This window comes from Orbilia oligospora (genome assembly GCF_000225545.1).
Source record: "Orbilia oligospora ATCC 24927 unplaced genomic scaffold scaffold00215, whole genome shotgun sequence".
Lineage (NCBI taxonomy): Eukaryota > Fungi > Ascomycota > Orbiliomycetes > Orbiliales > Orbiliaceae > Orbilia > Orbilia oligospora.
Window position 1 is genome coordinate 1,043,190 of NW_011645772.1, and position 25,883 is coordinate 1,069,072.

At 45.7% G+C, this 25,883-nt stretch overlaps 5 protein-coding genes across 5 annotated transcripts; 1 reads left to right on the forward strand and 4 right to left on the reverse strand.

Annotated features, from left to right (window-relative positions):
* Nucleotides 1-2,431: 2,431 nt before the first annotated feature.
* Nucleotides 2,432-3,932, reverse strand: AOL_s00215g319 (uncharacterized protein; the record flags this gene model as incomplete). The annotated part of the gene is made up of 2 exons (XM_011129521.1): nt 2,432-3,093; nt 3,155-3,932. 2 exons carry the CDS (start codon nt 3,930-3,932, stop codon nt 2,432-2,434), a joined length of 1,440 nt encoding a protein of 479 aa, XP_011127823.1.
* Nucleotides 3,933-6,918: 2,986 nt separating this feature from the next.
* On the reverse strand, nt 6,919-8,185 carry AOL_s00215g320 (uncharacterized protein; the record flags this gene model as incomplete). The annotated part of the gene is made up of 2 exons (XM_011129522.1): nt 6,919-7,075; nt 7,230-8,185. 2 exons carry the CDS (start codon nt 8,183-8,185, stop codon nt 6,919-6,921), a joined length of 1,113 nt encoding a protein of 370 aa, XP_011127824.1.
* Nucleotides 8,186-10,984: 2,799 nt separating this feature from the next.
* Nucleotides 10,985-11,785, reverse strand: AOL_s00215g321 (uncharacterized protein; the record flags this gene model as incomplete). Its single annotated transcript, XM_011129523.1, has 1 exon — nt 10,985-11,785. The coding sequence occupies one exon, from the start codon at nt 11,783-11,785 to the stop codon at nt 10,985-10,987; it is 801 nt and encodes a 266-aa protein (XP_011127825.1).
* A 3,135-nt stretch (nt 11,786-14,920) lies between these two features.
* AOL_s00215g322 (uncharacterized protein) lies at nt 14,921-17,980 on the reverse strand (the record flags this gene model as incomplete). Its single annotated transcript, XM_011129524.1, has 5 exons — nt 14,921-14,953; nt 15,026-15,121; nt 15,373-16,946; nt 17,001-17,455; nt 17,889-17,980. The coding sequence occupies 5 exons, from the start codon at nt 17,978-17,980 to the stop codon at nt 14,921-14,923; spliced, it is 2,250 nt and encodes a 749-aa protein (XP_011127826.1).
* A 4,771-nt stretch (nt 17,981-22,751) lies between these two features.
* On the forward strand, nt 22,752-25,181 carry AOL_s00215g323 (uncharacterized protein; the record flags this gene model as incomplete). The annotated part of the gene is made up of 7 exons (XM_011129525.1): nt 22,752-22,806; nt 22,881-22,980; nt 23,048-23,168; nt 23,228-23,295; nt 23,367-24,507; nt 24,578-24,927; nt 24,992-25,181. The coding sequence occupies 7 exons, from the start codon at nt 22,752-22,754 to the stop codon at nt 25,179-25,181; spliced, it is 2,025 nt and encodes a 674-aa protein (XP_011127827.1).
* Between the last annotated feature and the right edge of the window lie 702 nt (nt 25,182-25,883).

Sequence of the window (25,883 nt, forward strand, 5' to 3'; positions counted from 1 at the left end):
ACATCTTGGGGCTTAATACCAATAAGCCTTCAACCCGGCGTTGCGTAATGGCCATTTAACAAAAAAAAAAAAGAGGTTCAAAAAGGTACTAAGTTTTGAAGCTGCAAGTCCATGGTTCCGGCAAACTAACAAACCGCAACATCGCCAAACCGGAAAGTTTTGCGGGTCATCACCGAATCAAAAAAAGGACAAAAAAGATGCAAAAAAGCTTTTAACTTTGCTCATAACCTGGATCGAACAGGTGACCTTTGCATTACAAGTGCAACGCTCTACCACTAAGCTATACGAGCCTGGATAAGAACTTATTCCCAAATTGCTATTATCTACCAAGGAGTAAATCGGCCTTAACGATTGGTGGTGTCCAGGCCGCTTTTTCTACGTATTGAGTATCCGGATAGTATCCAAATAGTATCCAAAGACTGGATATTTACTTATCGTTTGATAGATTTTTATTTTGAGGTTGGATTTCTTCAAATTTCAAAATTTCGACAGGACTACCAATAGGGACTGTATGACGAAGGTTGGAATTTTTTGACTTCTAAGAATTCTTAGACTATGGACTGGAATAAATAAGGTTAAGGGATGCTCTCAATCTATTGTTATTTGTTCTCTTATTCTTTATTTTTCATACAAAAGAAGAAAGAAAGAAGAAAGAAGAAAGAAGGAGACGCAGATGGAGCCGGTCAGTAGCGTCTGTAGAAACCCCAATAGGTGTTAATGACATTCTTGTGTAGGTACTTGCTTTACCCGCCCGTCTTCGTCAACCGACACGAAAGACCACGCAATCCGTCGCTTGAGTTTCCTCCACAATTAATAAAAGCTAAGTGGAAAGGCCTGTCAAATTATGTAAACGTATTTTACATGCACAATTAATATAACATACCCCGCAGTTCGAGTTCTAGATATATTACCTTTGATAACCACAGGACCCTGCATACCTATCATATATATTACGGGGTCCGCCTAAATTTCAACCGACTGGGATATGCATGCGTATTGTCGCGAAATCTAGCTTCCAAGAAGGCAGTCCACAGAGCGATCTCTCGTTTGATTCGAGTCCAGATTGGCCAGTAGTGGTTTATGAAAAAAATGTTAATTGATCTGGAACATGAGTACGAGCGGTAACTTGCCCCCTCTTTGTATGTCGAGGAGTTTACCTACTTAGCCAGACAAACTTCGTGGTTTTCGCGGCTTCAAACGTAGGCTGTCTGAATTGAAAGTATCCTCAAAAATGTCTGGTGCATTGTAACGGCATCCGTTAGCCGGTCGGTACCTTGACTTGTACTACCCCTTCGGACTCACGTGAAAAAAAAAATTTATATCGAGAGAATCAGAAGTCGATTCCGAAGACTTGGTCGTTCTATCTATTAGATATCAAAGAATTTAAAATACGCTGGCTGAGCTGAGCCGCAGATCACCAATCGAATCGAATCGACATGTCGATCGCTATCAAAGTCAAAAGAGCGAACTTGTGTAACAACAGAAATTTCGAAACTTCCAACATCGTTCGAAAAGGTGTTGGACGAAAAACCAATTTCAGTCAAAAACTTAGTGACCTTTGGTGGCACAGGTATTGTACATACATATGTAGTAATCACGCATGCGTCGGTGTCGAAACTGTTCTTTTTTCCAACATGATATAACTTATATAGAAGGGATTCAGGCGCTTAAAAAAAGTTTTGCAATTAGGGGGTGGAAAAAAGTTGTTTTGTGGGTATACCACTCAGATAGAGGACTTCTCAATTCTATTCCGTTTTTCTTGTGTTTGTTTGTAATTCTTCCAGCTCTGATGTAATGGATTCTAACCTTTCGGTACGACAGGATTGATATGTAACAGTTGGGTGTAGGGAGGAAAGGTGACAGCGGTCGACGCTTGACGGGTTGGCTGCCTACCAATTGAATTTGAATCGACGGTAGGCAGCCCACAGTGGGGATTTTCGGGTTTTGGATCGCTCGCTTGCTGAAAAGAAAAGGGCATCAGAAGAAATAAAAAAGAGAGAAACGTATCTGGGTATCCATTTTACAAAAAAAGTATAATCACGCTGTACAGTATGATGTGTAACAAAGGAGAAATGCAAGGAACAAATTTATTTGGAACAAAGGAAAAGCAGGTAAAATAAAGAAAAAGCAACAGAGGAACGCCGAATGTAAAAAGGCCGACCACCAGGAAAGATGCTTTTCTAGAAGATGAATCGATACAACCGTACTGTTCTCGTTACATACATGTACCCAAGAAACTCCGATTGCAACGATGCTCCCTCAATGGTAGAAAGTGTACAAAAAAAGGTAGTCGGAAGAAATGAAAGAATCAGTACAAGAAATGAAGAAAAGTCAAAGGCAGCGACCCGTTTGTAAAATATGAAATCCAAGATCCCAGACCAGCTATGACACCTTGATCACATATCCAAGCTAGAAAGTATGCAAAACTAGTTTAAAAGTGTCGTGCGCCACGACGGAAGAATCGACGGTGACGAGCATGGTGGGGAACATATTCAGTGGCTGTTTCAACCGCCTGGTTGTAAACGGTCTGGTACACAGTCTCAACAACTGTAACTATGACCTCCTTGATCTTCTTTTCCGGTACGCTACCGACATCGAGGACTGGATTGGCGGTTACCACAGGCTTAGGGACCGGAACAGAAGCAACTTCAACCTTTTTGCTCGTTTCCTTCTTTCTCGTAGTTGTGGAGATTGTGGTGGGAGTGGGAGTAGGCGTAGGCGTCGTTGAAGATGTGGTCGATGATGTTTTCTGGACAGCGTGTGCGACGACCTGGATGGCAGATGAGGATGGTGCAGCAACGGCGTTTTCAACAACGACAGCCTTTCCACAGTCACCAGGAGCACCCCCGACTGGGTTGCAACCAGGCAAACTCTCGAATGGACCCTCGTACTCTTTGCCCGTGATGGGCTTGATCTTGCAAGCATTCATCTCATTGGGGCCTTGGAGTTCATTGCGAGATGTAAAAGTGTTGCATTGTGTAATATCTCCACCAGTGGAAGTGATGACTGGTGGGACGCAGGTTGGGTCTTTGTAAGCTGCCTCAAGGAGTTCAGGATCCCACCCGTTGTAGAAATCACCATGGTAGCCATATCCTATTAATTGTTAGTATTGGATGGTTATATATGGGAATGGATCCAAAACTTTGATGCTTACCTCCTTTGTCGCCCGTGGCCCAAACGAATTCACCATCAACATCGCTGAACTCGGCAACGTCGAAAAGTGTCTCGAACTTCATTGTAATGAGACGGCGAGGGTGGGAATCCGGGCAGGTACCATCTTCCATGAAGGAAGGGTAGGCCATGTGACTGCGGTGATCCTCAGAATCGAGTTCACCGTTCCAGCATGAAGGGAAAGTGATATCAGCACGGAGACCGTTTACACAGTTCTTCATCTCCTGCTTGGTTGGCATCTCACGGCGAGCAGCAAAAGCCTCAGGGGTGCCACCGTAGTTCAAGCAATTGAACCCAATAGCCATCTGTCTCATGTAGGCTTCGGAACCGGGTTCGTTTGATTCGTCGAAAGAACGGAGCTTAGGATCTCCAGCCATCATACCGAAGTTCTTTGGGTAGGTCTCAACAGCGTCACCTCCACGCTCTGGGATGTAGTAGACGAGCATACCATCCTTCTGTCTTACTTGAACAAGTTCACCACCTGCCTTCTGGAAGTAAAGCGTGGGGACCCAATAGATAGACTTGTCTCCCTTAACCTCACAAGATGTACAGGTGGATTCTTGAAGACGCGCCCAGCTGGTGGTCTTGTCAAAAGCATCTCCACCCATGATGTTATGGACGTGTTTAGCTGGCGAAATACCTGGCTGGACAAGTGGGTCAATCATGTCGGTGACCAATGGGGAACCACATTGCATACGCCAAAATGCATCAACACCAGGGTTGAGCAGCAAGAATGCTGCGAGGGACAGAACAGTCTTCATTGTGAATGGATGTCGATGAAGGTCGAAGCTTTGAACGGGTGGTAGCAGGTGTCTGCGATGGTTAAAGCAAAAGGGAGCGTTGGTTGAAGCGCGTTAGGGTAGGTGGTTAAGTAGATAAAGGTTGATGAAAGAAGGATGGAGCTGAGACGTCGACAGCCACTTCTTGCGTTGAGGTGTGTTCCTTTTTTTTGGTGGTGTGTGAAAGGACGTGCAGGAACAACCCAAAAAAAGACCCACTGTGCTCAATGCCTACGGATTACAGCTTCCAAATATTCCGACAGAAGAAGGCGAGATCGAAAAGTTCCTCAAGGGATTGGACCGAAGCAAGCGGCTAGAATGTAAGTAGTTGATATGGTTGAATTATTTTTGTGTAAAGAGCGGACTGAGCAATTTTTTTTCTTATGCAAAGGGCGAACTTTGGGGAAGAAAATACCGGCACAGACGGTAGACGGATGGACAATAATGGATGAGAATGGGACAAAAGAAGGTGAGTGCTTCTTAGGAAGCAGCGAGTATATAAATGAACGGCGCAGGGACAGAAGAGAGAGAATCAAAAATTGCAATGCTCCACAGGAGGCTTTTCAATCTGTCTTCCGCCAGCGAACGGGATCGGACGGTGAAGTTCCCAAGACGAGAAGAAACAAAAGAAGAAAGTCTAACAGGCTCAAAAAGGTCAGTCAGGAGGGGAATGAAACCGTTATATGGGTTCAGGTACCAAATGACAATCAGTCTGCCTGGGCAAAGGCCATGGCATGCCAGGGTATTAGTCACTAGCCTCTTCGCCTCCCAGCTGCTTCCATTCCGTAGCAGCGGAGCGCATGCATTCTGCCAGGAACCACTTCGTTCCTGCTTTTTCGCTTTTCCGGTCTGACCATATATCATGAAATCGCAGGACTGTTCAAGCCTTGGCTTAGTGGGGTCGCATATAGATTAATGCATAGCCAGCTCACTTGCTGTATTGTACACCAAAGATGCAAGTCAGATGGGAAAGAAAAACCTTTTTTCGGTGCACAGTCTTCCTCATCGATCATCTCGTCGGCAAAAACTTTGTTTCTATTCTGCGACAGCGTCTGTGTCGACATTGACTGCCGATTCTTGCGAACACCGTTCGCTCGAGCATCTTGCTTAACTGCCCCTTCGATTCATTTTGGTCGAATCTGCGAAACGGTTGATGTCGACAAAATATGAACCTGCCCCAGAACTGAAACCAACCAGCGAACACCCGAACAAATTTTTACTTGTTAAAAAAAGAAACTCAGCACTAAAAAAGCTTGTGCCTGGCATGTTGCTGGTTTCAGGGGCGCTTCCTGCCAGTGATAATCGTCATCCGGCATGAGGGCTGGCCAATCACAGCCACCTTTGTAGCACTAGGGTAGGAAAAGGGGTTGGGGCGCAAACAGCAAAAAAAAATACTTCCATCCCACCTTCCAGAGCTTCAGGTCGCACGATAGTGGCCTTCCAGCTGTCTGCTTAACTCTCTTCGAGGAGGAAAGTCGTCTCCACCTCGAAAAGCTTAGCACTTTGTTCTCCACGACATATGGTTATGCTAGCAAGACTTTCATCAAATCCCTTTCCGACACCCGAACATAATTATGAGGAAACCTAGGTAGTTAAATTAGAAGGAGCGCAGGGAGGGAAAAGATCGCAATTGCAAAATGTTAGCCTGGTTTCCCGACTCAGTTTTGGGTGTCACCATTCCATTCCAGAAACCCGTCTAGACTGGCGGCCGCGTGTACAGGAAATTTCGCATGGCCGTGCCCGCCAAGTTTTGCCTTGATATATCGACATCCCGATTCGAGAAGAAATGCAATATTACAAGTACCATTGATCCCCGAACTAAAATCTCTTGGGCTCACGAATCAAACGTCACTCGTAGGGCGAATAGGTGAGGTAGTGGGCTCCCTAGTGCAATGCCAGCCTGTCCGAAAGTCCTAGACACATTGCAAAAGATATGTACACACGGCTACACGGCTTAAGGGGATATTTTCGATCGATTTCCTACCCTCGAGGGTTCTTCACAGGCAACATCCAACGTTGACGACTGTCCTCGTTAGTCCAGTCCTCGATTATAATATTAGATCACAACAGCTTAGGCCAAATAGCCCTTGCTTAACTAAAAAATTACTCTTTAATTGTTTCCGTGAGGTTAAGGCTTAGCCTCTCAATCACCTTGCAAGCTCAAATGAAAATGTGATTTTCACCCTCTCAACAAGGGTGGAGCACTCACCGCGGAATCCAAGCCGCCTGGATGTTGATCAATCCACGCGGCCACGGTTCTCACGGAGACTAAACTCCATGAAGTTACACCAGAACGCCGCCTTCTTGGATCCGAGTTCGGGATCTCACTGAAATGTCAGGCACAGATCGTACCTCCCGTTCCATCACGGGCGGGTGCTCCATATGTAATGCGAGGGGACAGAATGTTGAATTCCTGGGCCAACGGAGAGTTCAGCGTGATTTATGCATATGCATGTCGGCGTTGTCTGGAGTATCACAATCGTAAACCACAACCAGTGGAATCTCGCGGATAGGCCATAACTTGATGTCAGACGGCATGACAAATTGTAAGCAACGGCAAATGGGATACATATCGAAAAAAAAGAGTGAAAGAAAGTTGGGTCACAGAGTTTTCGCAAAACATGTTGACATAATTGTATTATTGAATTACGAGTATCATATCATGAATCAGAGCTTCAGTCCCTGCCCAGCAAGCTCCAACAAGCTGTCTATCTACAACGCGAAAAATGCAACAAAACCAACCGAAACACCAACCCAATCTGAGCCAAATACACTATATCCGATAACTCCCCAAGACCCCCCTTCCCGTATCCTTTTTTATAATCCCATGAACGATAAATGATTTAACAGATAACACAAGAAATCTCCTGCCCATATGTCCTCCTCCTTCCGTACCTACCTCCTCCTCCTCCTCCTCCTCCTCCCCGCTGACAAATTTGTAGCGTTTCCCCATTCCTCCTTCTAATTTCTACACATTCCTCTCTACCAGAACTGTGTCCACACCCTTCGCAACATCCTGTTCCTCCGTAGTAATCCCGTTTTCTTCCATGGCCACTCCACCAGTGTCCCCTACCAACGTGCCTACAACATGTATGCCCATTGTGACACCCATTAGGTTGATGACACTGAATCCCCACATCAGTATGAATATTATGTACCTCCACTACCCGTCTCGTGCTCCTCTCCCTCTCCCTCTCCCTTCCTGCCGCAAGAGCGGGCTCAAGAATTTTCACTACACATTCACATCTGCAACCCCTTCCACAAGGACAAAATGTACACCCTTCAAGGGCAGTCCAATCCCAGTCTTGGCCATCACCAGGGTAGAAGCCGTAGTTAACCCCATTGTAAGACGAGAACATCCCATTATTACCTGACCCGGTGATTAAACGGCTTACAAAACTGTGAGGGACCTGCCACTCTGCGTTGAAGTGGCGACAGACACCCCTCATTGCACCGCATTTGCAGCATTGGCCGGTTAGACGTGGGCAATGAGGACTACCAAAGTAAGCATTCAAAGCATTATACGGACGAGTTAAAGTGTTATGCCAAGCTATACCATGAGGAGGATGTGGTGGTGGGACGTATCCTCCCGGATAAAAAGTTGTTGTTGGACCATAACGTGGTAACTCTAATGGTTGTATATGCGATAGCTTGGTAGTCTCTGTGATAATTGTAGTTGTCTCAGCTTCTATAAGATTCGCTTTTTGGGATGATACGACAACGGGTACCGTGTCGATGATTGTTTCTGGTTGTGAGCTTGGTGGTTGACATACTGTTATGGTATCTTCTGTAGTGGTTGCGGCTGAGTCCACAGCATCGCAATTCATACAGCTGTCTTGAGAGACAGATTCTTCGTATGTTGGTAATTCATCCTCTACCTCTGCCTCGCGGATGACAACAGGCAACTTGGTTTGGTGGATGACTACACGGCTTGCAGGGCCTCTTCTTCGTCGTAGGCTAAACTTAAAACCTCGGGATGCAAGTCCCTTGGGGGCACCTAGACTCTCTTTCTTCTCAGCCCTACTTGGCTGCGTGGGGGCAGGCCTGAATTTTTCTCGATGGAGGTGAAGGAAGTCGAGCGGGTTTAGTGCGGCGAGTGATTGGTAGACGGATCTCCGTCTTTGGTATTGTTTTACGACTGGAGTAGTGTCTGGAGAGAATGCCGGCATCGAATTGCTTCGTGGCCGACCCCGAACCAGTGGAGAAGGCTGTGTCATTGCAACTGTTTCTGACATATTTGCTCTCTAGGCGAAGGAAGTCCACGGATAAAGTTAAATTAAATTAAATAGTGTTAATTAAGAGATTGAAAAGCGATTTGATGATAGTTTGATGGTTGTTCAATTGGTTCAAAATGGAAGAGAGTGTAAAATATATCCACCTCTTCTGGATCAAATCGACCGTAGATATACTCTTTCCTGAAAAAAAATATCAGGCGTCGTGTTATTGCTTCTTCTTCAACTTCTCCTCTTGTAAGCCTTTTCCCAGTTTCTCGACTGTGGCATGAAATACAAGACTCACAGCGCACGATTGTACAAATCCTTAAGGGCAAACCAAAAAAAGCCGTCACAAGTCCGACATGATTTCATTCGTCCGATACAACATCCATATTGCTGCAGAGGAGGGTATGCAAGTACTGGCTTCACAAGGATAACAGCAGCTTCATGTTGCACAGTGGAAGCTAGGATGCACCTAGCTTGACCTTGCATGTTGATGTTCTAGCACTCAAAAAAATCTCTCTCCTTGGAATTCGAAGAGGAGATGTAAACATCAGGGGTATCGACTGCTTAATAGTCCGGGATCTAGACACCCAAGATTCATCACCGTCCCAGAGGATCGTTCATCTTTTCTTTTTTTTCATCACGCAAGGATGTTGCCTTTGGTGTAATTGTGCTATGGCGATTGGTATTACTCTCCCTAGTCCTCGGTCAACGGTGCATATGTGTTCGGAATACAAGACCTTTCTGTCAAAGGTCAATATGGATCGAGAGGCGACCACGTCAGAGCACATGGGGCATGTAGTAGCTGTGCTGCTAGCTGTCAAACCCATTAAGAGAAGGTCTATGCCAAATTTGCATCTCCACCGCATATGCAGGATGTGAGAGGCTCAGGAATTGTCGAATTAGGACAGGGCTTGGAAATCCTTCACTAGCATGCAGCCCGTCTGTAGCCAAGCAGTCCTAATGCGATACTTGCAGATTCTCACGCAGAAGAATTTCGGGAGTGAAGAGATAAGTAGAGTACTCCGTAGAGTACTTTGGATTGTTGCATTTTTCTTTTTAAAGCTGAAACTCTCACGCCTTGAAATTTCGAAAAGCTGACGGACATTGCATTAAAATTTCAAAACCCCAATCTGGCTTCTGCGGCTCTGAACTTGTGAGTATCCGACGGGTTCGTAGTCGGGTACCCGAACTCTTGGATTTCTTCCCGAGCTCTAAGGTAACTTCACATCCGAAAATATGACCATCAATTCGCGAGGTTGGTTTACGAGGTTCGTAAGATTATTATTTTAGCAGCAGCTAGCGCTGAAGAAACGCTTTAACTTAATTGCCACCAGGCCAGACCAACACGTAGCAAAAATCCGGAATATCTTGCTGGCGCCATGGCCCGCGGGGAACCTTGTTGTGATAGTGATGCCACTAGACGGGCTATATTGTGATATTAAGAGCACAGGCCCACTTGAGACGTCCTTAAAACAAGTTTAACGTGTAAATTTAGTTTAATTATATTCTTTTACTTCAAATAATATCCGAAAAGATAAGTTAATGCAGGAAAACCTAGAACCTTAAAACTCCAAACAAAAACACGAACGTATACAATGACCGAAAGCAAGCCCGAACGAACGAATTGAACACCAACAGCGCGAGCAACATGCATCCTAAGGAAACCAAAATCACATAAACAAGGACGATAATGTCAAATAGCTCGTCAGAACACCAAGATCCGGGGCCGGTGCCAATCAAGCCTGCAGGATACGACGCAGAAACTAGCTATGCAATGCTAACATACATGCGAAAGCGAAGAGCGGAAGACATTGTAACATACATATTGTAAGACATGTCTCTTGTAAGCAGATGGGTATTAGAAAATAGAAAAAAAAGGGTTCTGTCGATAGTGATGAAGATGTGATTAGAGGCGTCAGTGAAGACTGGTAGGCTGTAAAGATGACAAGACAAACGCTAAGAAACATATTGGGTATAAAGTTGGACACATGTTTGTGGCTCTTTTGTGTGATAGTGGAGAGTAAGACAAGGGGATACAATGATATATAAAAAAAAAGAGAGAGACGTTCGGGCTCGCTAAATGACATCGAAGAGCAATCAAAATCAGCTTTAAGTCCTGATAGGGGTTTCCATGGGGTTTCTTTTCCATCACAGCATGTTCTTCAGTATACCGACATGGGGTCGGCCATACCACCCGTTTGAGGGAGTCCATATGGGAGTGAAGAGCCCTGGTCCAATCATAGTCCTGGAGAGTCCGAGGGCGTTAAAGATCCTGGAGAAGCACTTATAGATAAATTTGGCGACTTTAGTGGATCCAGGTAAGAGCCAGCGGCCAGTTAACAAAAGGTCCTCATTTATTGTTCAAGTTTTCGATCGAAACCAGTCCAATTCTATCCAGGTTCCATTTCCGAGAAATGCTATGAAACACATGAGCTGAACGATATTGTCGGATCCATGGTATTAAGGGCCCGGAAACAAGAGACCAGGAACTGCTGTTCGATTATCCAATAAAATCAAGGTGTCGGTGAGAGCTCCAGATAGAATAATCCTTTATCCAGGTACGACGAGAACCATACGGTGAAGAAATTGCGAATAGTATTTTGGCGAGTACAATTTGTAGGAGATCCATGATCCGGAGAACCAGTGGAAAGGAGACCTAATTGATACGCTGTAATAGAAGGGGGGTTGTACTCACCTCCGATCACGCGGAGAAAGCAATAGCAGAGGGAGACGAGAACAGGAGAGGCCAGATTTCAGGAAAAGCGAGCTGTTGACAAAGGCGATGGGGGGTGGGGACAGAACTTGGCGAGAGACTCACTCCTGCCTTGTCGGTCGAACCGGCGGCGGACTCGGCGACGGAGAGTTATATTTAGCAAGACGAAGTTGTTCCTGCAATCGAGCATTCTGCACGTTTTGGTGGAAGATGTGGCGACGTTGTTCAATCATAGTGTCCTCTGGTGAGAAGGCTTCTACGAACGTCTTGTCGAATTTGGAATCTTCGGCATTGGTCTTCGGGTCAATGTGCTTTTGATGTTGTTCGATTTGCTGCTGCCTATACTTTTCCATGCTGGCCTCATACCCTTCCTCACCAGGACGAAGGATTTCGGTGCTAGCAATGGTGGTAGTGATAGTCATTGTCACAGTCTTTGTCACCATCTTTCCATGAGAGATAATTTGTCCAGTTTTAGAGTAAACAGGCTTCTCGAAGAAATTTTGAACCTTTTGATTCTCGACCAGAGCGTTGGCGCATTCCCAAGTTATCGTCGGGGGATCCATATCCATGCTATTGCTTTCCGATACATCCGCAGAGAGAGGAGGCGAGGGTGGTGGAGCCAGGAGAGAAGTGAATGAATGAGTGGAGGAGTTGACTTTCCGGGTATTCTGAGCCCCGTTGCGCTTGTTGGATGGAGTTCCAGGTCGAGAGTTTCCAGGAGTGAGAGGAGCCATGTTTCCATAAGGCGAGTATCCAAAGGGAGATGTGGGGCGAAAAGGCGACATTGGGCGACTTCCAGTATCAGGTATCGAGGCGTTGGATGCACAAGAGTCTCGACGAGATCTGGTGTTCCTAACGGATCCAGTAGCGGAAACCCCTCGGGTATTGCGTTCAGCAGGCATGTTGATTGGCGAATTTAGATATAGATATATAAAGATATATAAAATGTATGTATATGTGTATATAATTTGCTTATAGTCCAGGTAGAAGCAGTAGAGGTAGTGAAAGAGGAAATATCCACGAATCCAGTAAAGAAAGCCTTAGGTGACCAGGATACTGAGGGAAAGCCAGAAAATTGGGTGGTTCGGTTATGGAATTTAAGAGCCAGGTCTATACAATACCAAGGGAAATACTATGGGTTAGTTACGCGTATCGGAGGCGGGAAACATATACTTAGAGGACTTCAATCTGTTTCCGAAGCTCGAAGGGAATCGATATTGTAAACGCACGATAGGGAAAAACTTTTGAGTTTAGACTCGAATGTCGCTGCGGACGAAGCTAGGAGGCGGATATTGTCAACGCCAGGAATCTCTGTTGTTTTCAGAGTGTTACTTTTTAAGGGCTTTGAATGCCCGGGGTATCTGTCGCTATATGAAAGGGGGGTATGGTATGGTATATAGCAGGGAGAGAGGAGAGGAGAGACGAAAGAGAGGAGAGATAGAGAGATGATTGTTTTTAGTTAAACCAATGGGAGCTAGAAAACGCCGTAGAGATGCCAAAGAATATCGAGATAGCAAAACCTGTGAAAAAGCTTGGTACACTTTGAGAAAGACCTCCGGCGGTGAGATATTTTATATATACCGCAACAGTAATCTGGGGGATGAAGCGGGCAAGATGGCACGATACTAGAGCCGTACTGTGAGACCGGGTCTGAAGGAAAACTGTGATAGGATGGGAAGAAGGAGGAGGAGAGGGACAAGTGAACAGCGGGATGCGGATCGAGGCTAGGTTTTGATGACTGCTAACGAGCCCGCCTGAAGGCTCTGAGGTCACACCTAGACCTCACTTCACACACACACACATCCACCGTCCAGCAGATCAGGGATATTCCCCAAACACCAGTTCGAGCCCGCCTGGCCATGGCCATGGCCGCCTTGGAATTAGAATTTCCCCAGCTCTGCTTGTTGGTTTCCTGCTGCTGCCCGTCGTCGGGTTTTCAAGGCGGGGTGCTAATCAAATCCAGCGGCGACGCCTTGCGCCTTGATTCTCCACGAAACGAGGCGTGAGGACCAAAAAAACCACAGCGCCCCTGCGAGAGACCTGAATGCCTGTTGGAAATGGCCAATCCCCAGGCGGCCTTGACCTCCACCAAGCCGCCAAGGCCGACAAACCTCGCATAGACTGGCAAACTTGTCGATTGAAGTGCCACACCGTGACATTGGAAAGTGTCGACTTGGTGCCAATCCAGCCCTGAGAATCGAGTGGGTTCGTAGTAACAGGTACTATTGCGTTGGCGATAAATACTCCAACAAGGTCGGTGTCGACTGCGACTGTTTTGTCCCATCTGCATCGGTTTCCCCAGATTCGAACATAACATCGATGCAATCGATCGGTCTGATTGCTGCTCACTAGCATCCCGCTAGTCAACAATGGGGAAAGCCTGTCGAATATCGTAGTGTCTCTCAAAACGCAGGGAAAGTCATTGGACTGACTGGCAGGAATGATTGTGGGCATTGTTTTTCTCTCTTTTTCTTCTAATCGAGATGCCTTGATATCCCGTGCCCATAATACAAGGGACACTTTATGCAAATGAAATGCAAACGCACGCGCAGAGACTGGAGGAATAGCATGTCTAATATATCAGTTGATCGATCCTGCACAAGTCGGCCCACAGGCCTCGAGATGCATATCTGCTTCGAATGTCGAACATTTCTATCAAGAACTACTTATATTCCTGTATATTATGCAAACATGCGGCCATCGTCACCTTCCTTCGGTCATGTCATTTAGATAGATGACTAGTTCTGCGTTTTAGCCAAATATACCATATCTATGATGGCTGGCTATAGGGGATCGTTGGAAGTTTCCGTTGACGTTAATTACTTAATTATAATGCTATAACAAATCGAAGCCTGTTTTGGGTGCGAGATTAATATATCCCACAACCAGACCTTCTACTGCCCTTATTCTGCCGCCTGGTAAAATCCCCAAAGTGCATCCTTTGCAAGCTTTGCTAGGCCCAAAGGATTGCCCCTCACTTCGGAACGATGTTCTACGGAATCCAGATCCGTTATTTGAGGCACCCATTTGTTGGATTTTGCGTCCCCAACACACCCTTGAAGCGGGATATCTTTTTGAGCTTCGCAGAGAAGCCTTCACCTGGCCGTTAGCTATGGGGCGAGTACACACAGTGCCGGGAAATGTCTTTTCTTAATGCTGTTTTAATCGTAATTAGCGGTAAAGGTCCATATCTAATACTGTTCTAATACGGATTAAACGCCGTAATACCGTAGTACGTAGTATGGTTAAACCCCGTATTGATGCTGTATTGATAGATACCTTTCGAGAATTCTCTAGCATAGGGCCTTGTCTTGTTATTCTTCGGAGCCTTGCAACGGCATGCCGGCTTGTAAATATTATTATCTGGCAATCCATCTGGCTAGCTACTTGCCGCAATTATTTACTGATTTATTCCTGGTGGGGCTTCTAGATAGGACACTCCCCCTTTTTTTTCTTTTTTTTTTTTCCCTCTTTGATCCCGATGTTTTTTTATCAGCTAGAGTATACATGCAAAGTCTCTCATTGCGTTTGAGAACCAGGCCTATATTTGGCTATAGTCTCGCTGCTAATTTTGCTAGTATCGTGCTGGCATGAGGAAGCCTAGTGCGAGTGGCAGCTATGATTCTGCAGCAAGCAGGATACAAATACGCGAGTTGGAAAATAGAGAGGCATCGTCTGTGCCCTCAAACGAAATTATTAGTTAAAGAGCCTTCCAACTAAGGCTCCAGCAGTAAACGCTTTAAAGGAAAACATAACAAAAAACGCAGTAAAGGATATCGGTGCTAACGTTATAGAGACAAAAAAAAGAAACCCAAAAACCAAAACTCGATGAAAAAGAAATGAAAAATGACGAACATTAGAAAATTTCAGTATAAAGAAAGTTCCTGTTCAGCGCATCTATAGGACTGGGGTATATGGTGTATTATTTGAAGCCCCGTCGGTGGGGGTCGGGCAATACCATTTGTGCGGACAAGTCTCACAATAGTATCCGCCATCGCAAGGCTTAAACGAGCAACTACTACTTGTTTGCGGAGAATTCAGATCGTAGGGCCTAGTTGGAGACGTCGAGCCTGTGAGGCGTTAGTATTGTAAAATGACAAAGCCTCACGAGAATTACGGCTCTCTTAGGCTTTGAAACTAACCTGCTGTGTTTTGTGAGTGTGGGCGGCCTTGCCCCCAGTTCGTAAGTGACAGCGTGCTGAAGTCAGTGGGGCGTGCAACCGAGTAGAAGCTGTAATCTGGATCGCAAGCAGAACAACTATATATCAGGTTAGTGGGAGGTAGCTTGGCATAATTAACAGCAGTGAAGGAAGGCATACTCGGAGCTATTTGGCGAGGTTGATTGGGTATAGGATTGGGTTTCGGGATCACATTGGCTGATAGTAGCAGTTGGGATAACGAATGACGTCAAAATCGCATATGGATCGGGAGCACATATATTATAGATTCGATAGATATCGCGGGTTTTAGTCACAGTAACCGTTCTTACCGTGTTCGGGCAACTAGGCGAAGGTGTATAGGGGGGCGAAACAATGGTAGTCGAATAAACTGGCTCGATAGCCCCTGTAGGAGCGACACCATAATATGTTGAAGGAGCGATAGTCGGGGAAACTATGGAAGCGCAGTAGTATCCCAGGGGACAGGTTGGGCAAAGAACATAGCTTGCGCAGGTTGGCAGTCCCGGTGCAGGGACTGAGGCAGATCCATACCCGGAATTTCCAGGTGCTGTCACATAAGCGCCATCGACAGTAGGGACTCCTAACTGAGAAGTGTAGATAGGGTAAGGATTTGACATTGGTGGATTTGCGGTTCCTCCCGCTTTGTAAGGCCTAGGATTTTTCGATGGGCTGGGGGTTGACCGAACTAGGCATGAATAACCAAGTTCACACTCTGGGCAGAAGACATATGCATCGCAAGGAGGGATAGTCGCTGGCGGTGCATTGGATGTATTGGGGTCGGTGTAATAATATGGAACATTCTTGCTCGGTGTTGGACGAGGTGAATTAGATGGGCAGAAATAGCCTCCAGGGCAAACTGGGCACAAGACATATTCTGGACAAGTTGGGGCAACCACGAGAGTCGTTGTTGGTAATCCGATGTAGTACGTGGTAGAAGGGATATATGGGTTCTGTGACTTTGAGCTGTACCCCTTTGTATTTGGCCCGCTATTATATACTGGGCGGGTTGAAGTCGCTAGCGGAGAAGGACAATAATAACCGAGAGCGCAACCGGGACAGACGATATAATCTGGGCATGTTGGTGCTGCATAATTTTTGGGAATTCGCCCAGTCGTAGTAGTAGGCGTTGGGCAATAGTAGCCCAATGAGCAACTGGGGCAAACCACATAGTCCGGGCATGAGGGTTGCTCGTAGGAGGCCCAGTTGTAAGTCGACGTGGGATCTGTTCTATACGGCTTTGTAGGCGTTGGGCAATAGTACCCGAGAGCGCAGCTTGGGCACACGATGTAGTCACTGCATGATGGCGTACTGTAGCTGGCAACAGCTGTGGTAGGTGTCCCTAGCGAAGGTCCAGGGCAGTAGTACCCGAGAAAACAATCCTGGCACACAATATAGTTATCACACGGTGGGGGAGGGTAGAAAGATGGCGTAGGGGAGACGGTCGAGGTTGAATCTGGGTCTTGATTTGGCGGCTGGTAGTAGATGGGGGCTGTTGAGATCGAGACTGATGCACTTGGGCAGTAGTATCCTAGTGCGCAAGATGGGCAAACTATATAATCGGGGCAAGCTGGTTGATCGTAAGAAGCCCAGTCGTAAGTAGATGTCGTCTCGGAAGTCTTTGATGCACCGTAGGTTCCGTAAACGTAACCATCATAGCTTCCCGGGATGGTTTCTGTAACTGTCGTATAATCAGTCCCCCGAGTTATGATAACGGTATAGGTTTGATCTGCCGGGTCTGAGACGGGACAGCTCCATCCCCACGAGCAAGTTGGACACGGCTCGAAATCGGGACATGTTGGAAGATATTTCATATTCCTAGAGGCCCCCGGGTCTTTGGTAATACTGGAACTAGGACTTTTGGTTGCGTATATGACTGGCACTGGGGCTTTTAAAAGTCAGTGGTTTGGTATAATATGTAGAGTCTTGGGTTAACACTGACTCGTGATGCTAGATGCCGTGAGACCTGGGTCGCTGGAGCAAGCATAACCTCCCACACAAGTGTAACAATAATTCCATGGATAGCATGTTGGAGTAATTGTCAAACTGGCGGAAGTGGTTTCAACTGGTGCTGCGGTGGGGGTCGGCCTCGGTTTCCAGCACTTGTAGCCTCCACGGCATTCAGGGCATGCTTTCCACGAAGGACAGGTAGGGACAATGACCAAAGACTGAGTCGGGGATGCCGTAGCCGTGGTAATTGGGCAATAATAGCCCTTAGGGCAGCTAGGGCAGTAAGCCCAGTCGGAGCAAGTAGGAACATAGCTGGGTGCTGATGGGTTCGAGGCTCTGCTGGTGGATGGAGAGGCAGGGTTCGTATTTGGGATATACCCATAGTTATACCCGATCGGTGTAACTGGGGCCTGGGAAGAGGATGTTCCCAGGTCGTTAGGATCATAGCTTGAAAGACACGTTAGTTACCGGAACCAAAGTTCTCATATCAGCTTATAAAAAAAGCGAAGCAATGTGGACCCGTTAGTTGTAAAACTTGATTAGTATGCCTCTCGGGGCACGGGTGGCTCAAGCGCTTTGTGGGCAATATAGAAAAAGGGTATATATTAAGAAATAGAGATCAAAAGTCAAATAAGAATCAAGAACGAAAATAATATTAACAATGTCTAGGTCAAGTAGAGCCTCTGCGCCTGGTCTCGAGGCTAGTGGAGCCCAGCGGGAAAGGTTCTGAGAGAACATGCATGTAGAGAGACGCAACAGAGACGGTGGAGGCAAAAATGGTGACACATGTAATGCATAACACTTATACCTGGCCATTATTCCCAGTATTGGCTGAAGGTCGAGTGAGGTTTGAGGCTAATAAATAAATGGGGATACTCACGGTTTACGCTTTTGATGATTTCCTGGAGCTCCCTCAACGATCGATCCGAAGAGGAGCCCGGGGCCCATTAAACTCAACCACGGAACTCGCATGACGGCTACGTTCCTAGGAAGTTATGTATAGCGAAGGAGGTCTAATATTGCTCAAAACGAGATGAATAGAGGCAATGGTGAACTGATCCGATGATGTCAAGATGGTATCAACGAATTCGAAGCGGGGGTGGAGCGAGAAGAAGAAGAAGGTTGATAACGAAAAGATGAAAACGAACACCAACGATATTGTTTTCCATTCTTCAAGACTAAACAGGAGATATCGTTACCGGTATTTACCTCTGTCTCCGCAAGCATTTATGTTACGGGATTATATATATCGCGAACTTTTGATGACTGGTGGGGCATTGCCGTCGATGTTATGAAGTCCTGGTGAAGCCTCGGTATCTAGGTTCTTGGTGTCCGGTCTAGATTCGATTGTGTTAGAATAACATTAATGAAATCAGCCTCGCCAATTATATATACATATATTATTCAAAAAAAAGATTACGAAGAACACTCCTTGCGCCGTATACACGTATGCTTGTTGAAGGAGCTTTACGATAGCCAAGTGCCACAAAGTCATGTCGACTTGCGAAATGTATAAAGCTTCAATGTGGACATTCATGACTATTGTAATTTAGTTGTGTTGATTTTGTTGTATTCTTGAAGGGCTTTGTGCTACAGAGTTCGTCGAGCTAATCGAGATTAATAATTAATCACCTAGAGTTCGAGATCTAATGCAGCTGGATATGATAATCTATGAACTTGGCTTCTAGGATAGCCCTATTTTGTATGTTTAGCTAGATTTAGTTCATTTTAACTGAAGAAACGATATTTCCAAAGATCAATTGTCGATATTTTCTAATTTAATATTTGCGCGACTAATTATAATGCAATTATACCGTAGGGGAAACTGAGGGTTTTCTAGGGCAGAAATTCCGCCTTAAGTCTGCTTTTGGGCAATTAAGACGTCTTAACTGCTGGATAAAGCGTCTTAAAATTCAAAAGCGACCCCAAAACCCCATCAAAACCCCGTACGGTAATTACGGGATATCACTTGCTCGCATAATATTAGGAACGAATTATTACTTTACATTTAATATTTAATTACACATACTATTTGTGGTTTAGGGCTTGATGGAGCCAAAACCAAACAGTTCCAAAGGGTATGGTTCTACAATACCGGAACCAGGTACCTAAGGCTGGATCGACGTGGGTACGACTGGTCTGTTACCAACCGTTAAATCCCAATGCCCAAAACCGCGGGTCCGAATAGTTGAGCTTATGAGACACTGGTAATTGTACGCTTTAGAAATATCTATAACGGCTACGGGGAATCTACCCTGCTATAGCTGAAGCAAAAGACCTGCAAGTTCCCCCACAAATTTATTTTGGATAGCCATGTAAGCGTGTCGGACATCCGACCAACTATTTTAAAAGCACCAGTGTCTGAGCGCCAGAGTAATTTAAGGCATCTCCAAGGCTTACTTATTTGTATTGGTGAACTGTACAAAGTCAACTACTTAGTTGTCCTCGGGATCAATTCTAGTGCGGTCCAACTAAACGATCGTACGAACCATGAATATCTAGGTTGTACCCGGCAATCATGCAGGTACATATGGCTCGACTATCCTAGTCGTAAATACATGTATAGAATACGTTTATTCGAGAATTGTGAGTTTCTAGAGATTGCGCGACTGAGAGAGCCTCTGATCTGCAGAGAACTAGGTTGTAGCCGGTGCCCTGGTGATCGTATCGACCTCTTATCAGAGCCCCTGACCTCCGTATAGAATCGACTGATAAGACAATGGTTAAGTACATATATGGTGAAAGACCAAGATAGTGTGTCCGCTTATGCTTAGTTTCCGCCGTGGTGGTTTTGAGGCTACCAGCTGTACCTCGAATTCGAACATTCATGCATATGCACATGCACAATTAAGGCAAGGGTTGCCAATATGGATGGCCTTTCTGTAGAGATCTCATCCAGTCAATCCACATTTTGTGATAGGTCAAAATTCCCACATTCCTTAGCCTCGAGTGTATCAGGTCTAGTAGAACACCTGCAATACATTTGTGCACATGTATCCAAAATAGTACCTTTCCTAGACACTGGTTGGCCACTAGTATGGTCTAAAATATATATATCCCACAGAGCTGCAAAGTGAATCTGTTTCCCAATGCATGTCCCTAAAAAGTATTGTTTGAAGTATTGGGGGATCGCTTTAAATTCGCTCGTGATGCATGTACCCATTAGCTTTGTATATACTTTGCCTCACTTAAGTTGGACTCTGAAAATTGCCTTCAAACTGGTGTCGTAATTGGCAGAGTCGGTATTTGTAGCCAGAGTTATAGAAAGAATGTGTTTTTAACAACTTAAGTACATGAGTCTTCAGTATCGATCATGTGCTGTCTGATGAATATCTAAATTTATAAAATTATGAGTTCGGAACAACTGATCCTTTGTCACAGGCAGCACCTGCGATTCCTTGCTCAAACTTGAGCTTGAGCTTGAAGCACAGGTACTTATTTTTCTTTTTATTGAAACCGTCTCTGGCCCGTTTTTCTGTTCTGAAGGATGCACCGACCCAGCTTGGCATGCAAGATTAAAGGTCGTCTCAACTCGAATATTAACTTGGTAACACAGAAGACCGTCAATGCTTCGTCTCAATAACCAATTACAGGCGGTTAACGGAAAACTGGAGATGCAGAACCTAAATGTGGATGCGCAGGTGGAGCAAGGTGGGGGGAACACGCCGAATGAGATCACACGACTAGGATGATTTCGGCTAGCCAAGCGTCCAGCTCAAGGCTGGAGGGCTGACATTCTGATAAAGGGCCTATGTCCTTATCTCTGCCCAACTTTTTTTTTCGAGAACACCATTACAATACAAAAACAGTACGCACAAATATATATGTATGTACATAGGATTTTACTCGTCTAACCACCTACATTCTTTCGCTTGGATCCGAATGTTTAAAATCGTGGCGGCACCAAGGGGCTAGGCTAAATCAACTCAACCGTGGCCAGCTGTTAGCTCAACGGATTTGTCCGACCTACGGGATTGAAATCGGAGGATGGAGAACTTGGGCTTCAAGTGGGGATTTTCAGGAACAATTTATGCACTTGGCTGTAATCGAAAATGCGAGGGCGCCGGGAAAATTGAAGCCTCAATTTAAACCCCTCCCACTTACTCGATCTTTTTGGTCATCAACTTTCGCGTTACGTCTGCCCATTATATATTCTGGCTGCGAAAGTGATAGCTAGGCGGGTTAAACCGCGACACCAACTGTGGCGTCACCATGGAATGGGAAAAGGCTGATCGGGAATATTCGCGATCTTTTTGATACTTACATATTTCGATGACAACCGTCTATAACATAGCTGTAATTTGTGAATGTAATGAATATGGCTGATTGAGCCTATAATTTTGTTCAATATAGTCTTCGACTAGCCACGGAACCTGGTTGAGAGGCTGTCGATATCATTAATTATAAAGCCCGCGTACATACATATCCTTATCCGCACGTTGGTTGCATGCACATTGGTATCTGTGCCGTCGTTTCTTTCTGCCTGTGAACTCTGCAAAGTGTGCATTGAAAGAGGCAAAAGAGAGAGAGAGAGAGAATATTGCTCGCATGTGAATATCAAATCATTCGATATTCGCGGGACATGGGGGAATTTTTGACGCGGTTCAGCGAATCTCGGAGCCCTTAGACTCTGGCAGCAGCTGTACAAGACGTTGCATTGAACAAACCTAAATTGGTAGATTTCCTCGTGCTGGCTGTGATACTACCATTAATTGAATCACGAATTCGAATTACAATCGTGTGTGTCGTTTCATGATCCGAAATTTAATTGGTTTCGAGTACCCGGAAGCGATATGGTTCTGCTCGCCGTCCAGACCCTGTCTGCATGACAGCGGAGTTTTTATAAGAGCGAGAAACCTTGTATATCTGGCAGCTAGCAAGCGCAGAATTGCTTACTCATTAAGATTTTCCGGCGTGGGAGCCGTGCTAAGGTGCAGGATCCTTGTCCCGATCAATTCAGAGTTCGTTTTTCACGAACGTAAACCGGTTGGCAAAGATAAGCAGCAAAACATTTTGCGTCCCGTCGCCGCACGACGTTATCTTGATGTCCGCTCGGCCAATCAGACGGGGGGTATAGTACAGGGATCCCTCATCCAACGACATATCTCAGATTCATTCGGCACAAGGAAATTTAGCTACAACATGTTAAAAACACCAAGTCTTGGGTTAATGGACGCATCTTCGTTACCCGAGGAGGCAAGATCCGCAGGAAAGAGCCCAATACAGAGGTACTTCCTACCCCTCCCGATTGACTTCCTTCGACCGCTCATTCGATAGAAAGTTAACGAAGTTACCCTTGCATGTATGCATTTGGTTCCAGCAGCAGCCCGATGCGTGCGACAAGGTCAAATATGGGATGTAGTGACAATTTGTGACTTCCCTAACTTCAACGGCCCAGGTTACTCCAAGGATCTGCATCCAAAAACTTCCCCCACGTTTTTCCCACTCGTCTCGAACTGAGCGAGATATCGGGTGCAATAAGCAAAATATTGCAATGTAGAACAATTGCGAACATTCCCAGCAAGGTCCCTCTTGTTCAAGCTCCTACCATGGCCGATCGGGGAGCCTGTGCGCTTTGAGAGCTTCGCTCAAGGTTGAGGAACGTAGTATATAGTCCGCTCCTGTTCCCTGGCGATTGACATTTATCTTGCTCAATACTTAAACACCAGAGCTACGGTGACACAGCATTCAGTTCGACTCGTTGCATAAAATCCAAATTGCAACAGGATATACCGTGGACAAAATGGCGGTATTAAGTGAAGCACAAGGCTATGGAATTGTGGTGGGACTCGGTCTGGGTATGCCGATATGCTTGATATGCCCTAGAAAAAGGACTAAGTGGTGAAGTTTTGCTAATCTTCAGAATGAATAGGGTTCGCCTTCTTGATCATGTTAATCTCATGGATCTTGAAGAAATATGCCCACGAGGTTCAGACATCCGAGGAGTTTAATACTGCTGGTCGTTCAGTCAAGTAGGGCCACCTTCGATACATACCGACAATGATATATGTATATAAGAGTACTAATTGGGAATGATAGGACCGGTTTGATTGCAGCAGCTGTGTGCTCATCCTGGACATGGGCGGCCACGCTTCTTCAGTCCACCTCAACAGGTTATCGATATGGCGTTTCTGGTCCATTCTGGTATGCTTCTGGTGCGGTAAGTAGTTAATCGATTAGTCCGAAAGAAGGGATTCAAGTTACTAAAGTTCGATGTAGACTGTTCAAATCATCCTATTCGCATCTTTGGCAATTGAACTCAAGCGCCGCGCACCATCAGCACATACGTAAGTTCCTACAACCGCCAATTCGGCATTGCGTCTCTAGGATGTAGCTAATATGGTATAACCCTTGGTAGTTATCTCGAACTCATCCGTGCACGATATGGAACCGGCGCCCACATTACCTACCTAGTATTTGCTACTTTCACCAACATCTTGGTCACCTTGATGTTGTTGACTGGTGGTTCGGCTGTGGTTCACTACCTTACCGGAATTCCGACAGCTGCAGCCTGTTTCTTGATTCCGATTCCGGTCATCCTGTTCACCGTCTTTGGAGGTTTAAAGGCTACGATCATGAGCGACTACACTCACTCCGCCTTGGTTATCATCTTTATCTTGATCTTTACCTTCAAGATCTATGTTACAAGTCCGGAACTTGGGTCTTTCGGCAAAGTCTGGGAGCTTTTGGTTGAGGCTTCCAAAAACGAGCCAGTTCCTGGAAACGAACAAGGTAGCTACTTGACCATGAAGTCCAGGGATGGTGGCGTCTTTTTCGTCATCAACATTGTTGGTAACTTCGGAACTGTGTTCTTGGACCAGGGCTACTGGCAAAAGGCCATCTCCTCCGATATTGGTGCCGCTTTGAACGGATACGTCCTTGGTGGTATCAGTTGGTTCTCCATTCCATTCCTCTGCGCTACTACCATGGGTCTTGCTGGTGTCGCACTCCAGAACAACCCAGCCTGGCCAAGTTATCCAAACCGTCTCCCGGAAGCCGATGTTTCGGCTGGTCTCGTTCTTCCCAACGTCGCTGTTGCTTTGATGGGCCAACAAGGTGGTTTGATTGCATTGGTTCTTTTGTTCTTGGCTGTATCCAGCGCTTTCTCATCCGAATTGGTCGCCGTTTCGTCCATTTTCACCTATGATGTCTACCGCACCTACATCAACCCAAATGCATCCGGTCGTCGTCTAAGAAATCTCTCCCACATCGCTGTCGTTGGATTTTCCTTCTTCATTGCTGGATTCTCCGTCGGCCTCTGGTACATTGGTATCAGTTTGGGATACCTCTACTTGATGATGGGTGTCGTGATCAGCTCTGCCGTTTTGCCCGCCGCTTGCACCATGTTGTCAACCAAGCAAAACAAGGTTGCAGTTATTGCTAGCCCAATCCTCGGAACTATCTGCAGTTTCATCGGTTGGTTCGTCACAGCCTACAAGAAGTTCGGTGTTATTAACGTCGCTTCTACCGGCTCTAACGACCCTATGCTTGTCGGTAACGTAAGTGACACCTTCATGTGCCCGATATATATTACGTTTTTATTGATATACTGACTCTATATTCCTCTAGCTTGTCGCTCTCCTCTCACCAATTCTCTTTATCCCACTCTTCACCATCATCTTCGGCCCCCAGAATTACGACTGGACTACCATGAGGACTGAGATCAAACTCGTCGATGACTCTGAATTCCTTAAGGAGGACGCCAACATTCGAACCATCCAGCACGAAGCAGTTGGTGAGGAATACGAAGCACAACAGAAACTACTTAAGCGCAAGTCGCTCATTGCCAAGGTCGTCGCCTTGACTCTCACCGTCTGCTTGTTGCTCCTCTGGCCAATTCCAATGTACGGCAGCAAATACGTCTTCAGCGAGAAGTTTTTCACTGGTTGGGTTATTGTTGGTATTATCTGGGCTTTTGTGTATGTTCACAATCCTCAACCCTACTTTCGTCTTCGGCTGTTTACTAACCGCATGGGAATACAGTGCTCTTGGAATTACTGGTGTCTACCCACTCTGGGAAGGCAGAGAAAGCATGGCCCGCGTTGGGAAAGGTTTCATTCAGGCAATCACCGGAAAATCCCCTCCAGTTACTCATGGTATCCCGCAAGAGCAATCTAGCGATATCGATGAGAAGGGAGCTTCATCTCCAGACCAAAAGGGTGTCTCTGTTTGATGAGCATGACATGATATGGTATCCAGGCTGACGCTTGCCGGATGCGCTTGCTGTTATTTCGCGAGTTTGAAATTTAAGATTTATTTAATGGGGATCTGTGGTTATTTTGACTTTTACTTCGATTCCTGAATTCGGTTTTTATATATAGCATATATGATCATATATATATGAGAGAGTGCTAGATCTAGCTATAGATGTTCTTATATACCTAGCTATCTAGATAGATACAGAGTATTGGAGCTCAGATGCCAGTAATTACTATTTGAAGAATTGATTGCTAAGCTAAACATACACCCTTCTATGATCTACATAATTAAGTGCATATAATCTCGTATCGTTTTTCTTCGTAGTAAGTAGGTATCTACCTAGGTACCTTCTGACACGCGCACGTCAAGTGCAGCTATGCCATTGCGAATGCTATACAATATACCTATCCCAAAATCCAACAAATTTCCGTGTTGCGAGCTGGCATCAGTGCTGGCCGAACTTATGAAGATGGACGGTACCAGTGAGGCCGGCCGGCTCGAGGTAGTCTCGTAACCACTTATCCTAAGTACTTCTGAAGACCGGACCGTTAGATTGTATCAATACGAGGGAACTGACCTTAGGTATGTATATCAACTCAACCTGTCTATCATCTACTGGTATAGCATGTAGCCACCCCTTTCCCCTAGTCATTGTACAATACCTTTTGGTTGACAT